Raw genomic sequence first — 5,115 nt, forward strand, 5'->3', positions numbered from 1 at the left:
CAGCAGGGTCCCTCACAGGGTCGTAAGTCCTGCCAGGAAATCTGCTCTACCATGGGCTCCTCTCCATGGGGTCACGGGTGCTGCCAAGAGCCTGCACCAGCATAAACTCCTCCTCCTGAAGGTCTCAACCTTCAGGGCTTTTTTTTTTTTTTCTTGCTTCTTCCCTTCTGGTTCTCTCCCACATGCTGGTGAGCAAGTTCCTGGGTGAGGGCTTAGCTGCTCGCTGTGGTCAACCCACTACAACTGGTTAGTAACAACACAATTTTCATAAAGGCCTTAAAGAAAAATGGAAAAGAAAAACCTTGAAAGAAAAAAAAAATAAATTCCTCTCTAAGTTATGTCTCACCTCACATTTTGACCTTTTCCTCAATTGTCTCTTCTAAATAAAAGAATTTAACACACTTTTATTAAAAGCCAGTCTCACACTCCAGGCTAAAAACATCATCTATCTTTGCAGCAGAAACATGAGAAAAAAAAAAATGGTTTTGAAAAAGTCCAACTACTATCCAACTAAACAGGTAATTAACGCATACAGTAACAACATTGAATAATTATACTTTTAATCTATGAGTATATCCATCTTACCTCCATTGCATAGTTCTGAAAAATGCTGGATAAACTAGTAGTATGTGAAGAGCTGTGCTCCGACTTCTCAGAATCTAGAACTTTCATACTTCTTGGGAATGAAACTTCACCTGTACAGAAAAAAAATCATTTCGGTCTTGTATTCAATGAAAAAGCAGTTAGTTCATTCCCAAAGAAAATAACTTCAACCAAGACACAAAACTGTACCAGTGAAGTCAAAAAAGGACCAGTGAAGTCAGAAAGCTACACATATATTATAATTACACTGCAGGTAAATATTATTTTTGTGATTAACATTTGAAAGTTATTTTTGTCTAACACATCAGAGACTGGTAAAAGAAAAAAGCATCAGTGAACAAAACCTGAAAATAGAAAGAAAGAACAAAGAATGCCAAAGAGTAGTAAACTCGCTCAACATATATATATACACACACACTATAAAAAGTGGCTCAAGATTTCTTGAATGATACATCCATATGGAAACAGCAAAAAGAAGGACAGTACCAAGTGAGACATATGATAACAAATGTCATTACTGTGCCTAAGTTCTCCCTGGCTCACATTGAAGTGAAACCAAGAAATGTTTCTTTGGTAAGGCTAGGTTTTAGGGTTATGAGTTTTATTCAGGAGAAGGGTAAAAGGAGTGACAATATATATTATTTACCAGAGGGAAATGGTATCATGGTACAATCAGTTTTAGGAAGCAAAACTAGAAGCATTACTTCCTCCAACAAGCCCAGTCAAATTTTCTTATTCAGAAAATCACTACCAGAATTCCTTTGTCATAAAGAAGGCTCCTCTGCTTCTTCAGCTAGAGCTTGTTTCTGTGGAGAAATTTGACATATCCTGTTGATGGGCTAACCCTCTTTTTAACTCTCCTGACTAAGTGGAACTAGAAGATACTAGACAGGGCCAGCTTATGCCTACTCCTTCCAGAGGAAGGCAGTTCTTCCTCTGTTGATGAAGATGGATTTACGATATTTGCATCATTGAATTACTGCAAAGAGACCAAAACCAAACCCCTGGCTTGTTCAGTAACACATCTTTTCCTCAAAATAAGAATAAAATTTAATTAGATCAAACCTGAACTGAAAATTATGAGATCTACTTCACCCAGTTTTAGAACCGGGAGGATGGAAAAGGATAATTTAGCACTAGACAGATGTTTATAAATTATTTACCTTCCCAAGTTCAAATGAAGTATGCATCCAATACCTCCTATTCCACAGCAAAGCTGATGTATTTTTTTTTCTGTGTGTGTTGCTTTGGGGCTTTTCTGGGTGTTGGGAGTGTGTGCTTGGTTTTCTTTGTTTCAGTTTGGGTTTATTTTTGTTTTGTTTTCCCCCCTCAAATGATCTGCTTCTGTCAGTTATAAAACTATTTACATTTTCTGAACACTGCTCTGCTTTTCAACATTAAATACTTCAAGAACTTTCAGGGTATTATAACTTTACATGAATGAGTCTATATTCCTAACTATAGCTAGTTAGAAAACTTCATGTAACATACACAGAGGAAGTATTTTTACAATTAAATCCCTGTATTTTGTATCAATATTTTTACACATTCAGCAAAGAGAAGCATTAGCTATTTGCTACTGATTGAGGAAAGTACAGGATGGAAGTAAAAACTGGCTTGTACTTAAGGGCTTGAAATAATTTCAGATTACCACACCTTCCACTGTTATGAATTATATCACACAATAGTTTTCCTCATTTGTTACATTATGAACAAGTTATAACGGGGGAAAAAAACAAAAAAATCTCACCTGTGCTGTAATGCTGTCGTCCTGCATCTCCACTGCTACTGCTACTGCCAAGACTAGCAGTGCTTTGTGCAAGCTCATTTGTCATCAGCCCTGGGACTCCAGCTCTTGATGACAGATTATCTCCTAAAATATTATCTTCAAAACCAGCAGGGAAGTTGTCCGGCTGATTGCTTTCTTCCTTTATTAGAAGAACAAAATTAGCAGTTTTGAGTACTTGCAGACCTATTAATTGACATCCATCTTTAACCTAATAATTAAAAAAGTATATTAAGATAAAAACCTCATGTAAAAAAAAAATATTAGATGTACAATAAATCTATGCAACCCTAAAAAGAGGAGATATTGGACAAACCAGAAGGATACTAGAAAAATGAAAGGCCTTAGCAGTGAAAATACTTAGCTGAGGATCAAGCAAAGAGACAGGGATATAAACTTCTTCATTACCAAAGAAATGGGTAAAATGATGTGGAAATTGTGATTTGGCAGACATTATGCAAAATGAAGGAATTATCAGGAAATGGTCCGAGTTGAAGCTGCTTTTTCAGGCTAAAACATACCACCTTGAATTATGCAGCAATAACACAGTCACTAAGACACAGAATGTGACAACATATAATAATTAGAATATTAAAAAACAGAAATTGCAGGAGTAAAAGAAGAGAGCATGAAAAGATCCCTGAAGGAGAGTAAAATAAGTCATGGTAAGGGGATTATGATGTGCCATTAAATAAAATTCTAAAAAGTATGTTAGTATAATAGAAAGGCACACAGAAAAACCTAGGTCACTGGAAAAAAAACCTCATGAAACAAAGCAAACCAGTGAGTTTTCATTGTCACAGGCAAAATCTGGTTAATAAAAAACCCTTTTTTAAAAATAATTTAATAGAAAGGTTCTTATTAGTAATATAAGTTAAATTTGTTTCATGTACAAATAAAGCAAGACAGCCATCTTCCCCTTTCCTGTCTTTTATGGAAGTTGTGGAAAGGAGGGAGAATGTGAAAATGAAAACAAAAAGCTATCTTAAAAGCCTGAAGAGGGGAGACAAAAGATCATTAAAGCAAAACAAACAAACAAACGAAAAGTACACAACACCCTGATCAAGGGGAGGACTTTCTAGGAGAGAAAACTATGGTTGGAGGCACAATAACAAGACATATATGGAAAGGAGGAAGTTATAATATTCATCCCTCCATCTCTTCTTTCATTTATGTCATTATATTCAGAAATGTTCTACTCTCAGTAAGACTGTTAATCAAATATGCTCACAAGACCCATAGTGTTTAGCTCCCAAATTCCTGACAGGTGAATTTACTATATCTCAGGCTGTTGTTCACTGCTTTCAACTTCAGTCCTCACCAACCTGACTTCTTCGGTCTGTGATTTCTTTTCACAGCCTTTTCTTAAGTTTCTTAAAATATGACAGGCACAATGATATCACATTACATGACACAATTCTGTTCTTACTGGGGTTTCTTAGTACAGTTTCTTAAATATGAATAAATAAATTTAAATAATAAGTAATGTCAGGAACAAAAAGTCAAAGCTTAAGTTCACTCCATCAAGAACATTTAATTTGCTTTTGTCTGCAAAGTGGGCTTTTTTCAACAACAGAGGAAAACTCCATTATACATAAAATACCACTTTCATTTGCTAGTGAAGGTCAATACTTAATGAAAAACATCACCTCATGAACCAATCTTCTGGACACAGAAGTCATCCCTCTAACCTTGTCACCCCAAATCTTTCATATTGAAAAACACTTGCCTCATCATCTGAGTAACTGTATGCCGAGGTTACAACTCCCCACATCTTACTGGCCACGTTGGCAGCCTGCTTCATGCCTGACTTCAGCACATCGATTTTGGGTCCGGAGAGTATGCTGTCTAACTTCAGACTGGACAGCGTTGTCACGACAGAGCCCAGCGAGCCGTGGGGAGAGGAGCGACCCAGTCCCGTCAGAGATGCAGACCGCTCCTTTGGAGCCCGCGGGTGGGTTTGCTGCTTGGGTCGTCCCGTGAACGTTTTGGATCTGGAGACAGAAGGACTCCTACGGTTTTCATATGACTTGGGGGATTGCAGGACGGGATCCAAAGGCAGACTTGACCTCCTCTCTTGGGAGTGACCACGTGTATCAGAGGCTTCTGCTTCCCTACCTGGCTTGTGCAGTTCCATGCTAGGAAACTTACTACCCAGTGGGTTTTTCAGATTCATATAGCTTTCTATTTCATCTGCCAAATTACGTGCTGCAATTGGTGACACCAGCTTCTCCTCAGGCTCCGGATGCCTTGGTTGCATGCTGTCAGTAGCCAGCAAAGATAGAGGGTCCAAACCTACTTCAACATCTTCCCTTTCAATAGGCTTAACCACTCCATAAAAGCTATTCCTTTTAGTAGTTGCATCTTGGGGTTCTAGTTTCTGGGTTTTAGACTCAGCTGAATGCCCAAGGTTCACATCTTCCACTATGGCCATGTTTTCCTCTCTTCCGTTCTCAAGATGCTCCTGTCCTTCCACAGGTTCTTCCAGCACTGGTGAGGACCTATGCTCCAATTCCCAACTGCTCTCAGTCACACAGCTCCAAGTGCTGCTTATGCCAGAACCATGCTGGTCAACAATACTTTCAAAGCTGTGGGATTTATTCATAGGACATTGTGGAGTTTTGGCCCCAGATAAAGCTGCTGTTAGGATCTTAGCATCTGCTCCCATCATTATTGCTATTTCTTTAGAATGCAAGTCCAAGCTGCCTTTTTTCAGCAGCATTCCT

At 38.2% G+C, this 5,115-nt stretch overlaps 1 protein-coding gene across 1 annotated transcript in view; it reads right to left on the reverse strand.

Moving 5' to 3' along the window:
* Positions 1–5,115, reverse strand: part of LOC103776996 (DENN domain-containing protein 4C-like) — a 46,860-nt gene that overhangs the window by 10,500 nt on the left and 31,245 nt on the right. Inside the window, 3 exon segments of the mRNA XM_008944530.1 lie at positions 586–695; positions 2,354–2,531; positions 4,119–5,115. The exon segment at positions 4,119–5,115 is cut by the window's right edge and continues 5 nt beyond it. Coding sequence (XP_008942778.1) covers positions 586–695; positions 2,354–2,531; positions 4,119–5,115 — 1,285 coding nt within the window.

This window comes from Merops nubicus, unplaced genomic scaffold (assembly GCF_000691845.1).
Source record: "Merops nubicus isolate BGI_N331 unplaced genomic scaffold, ASM69184v1 scaffold32957, whole genome shotgun sequence".
Lineage (NCBI taxonomy): Eukaryota > Metazoa > Chordata > Aves > Coraciiformes > Meropidae > Merops > Merops nubicus.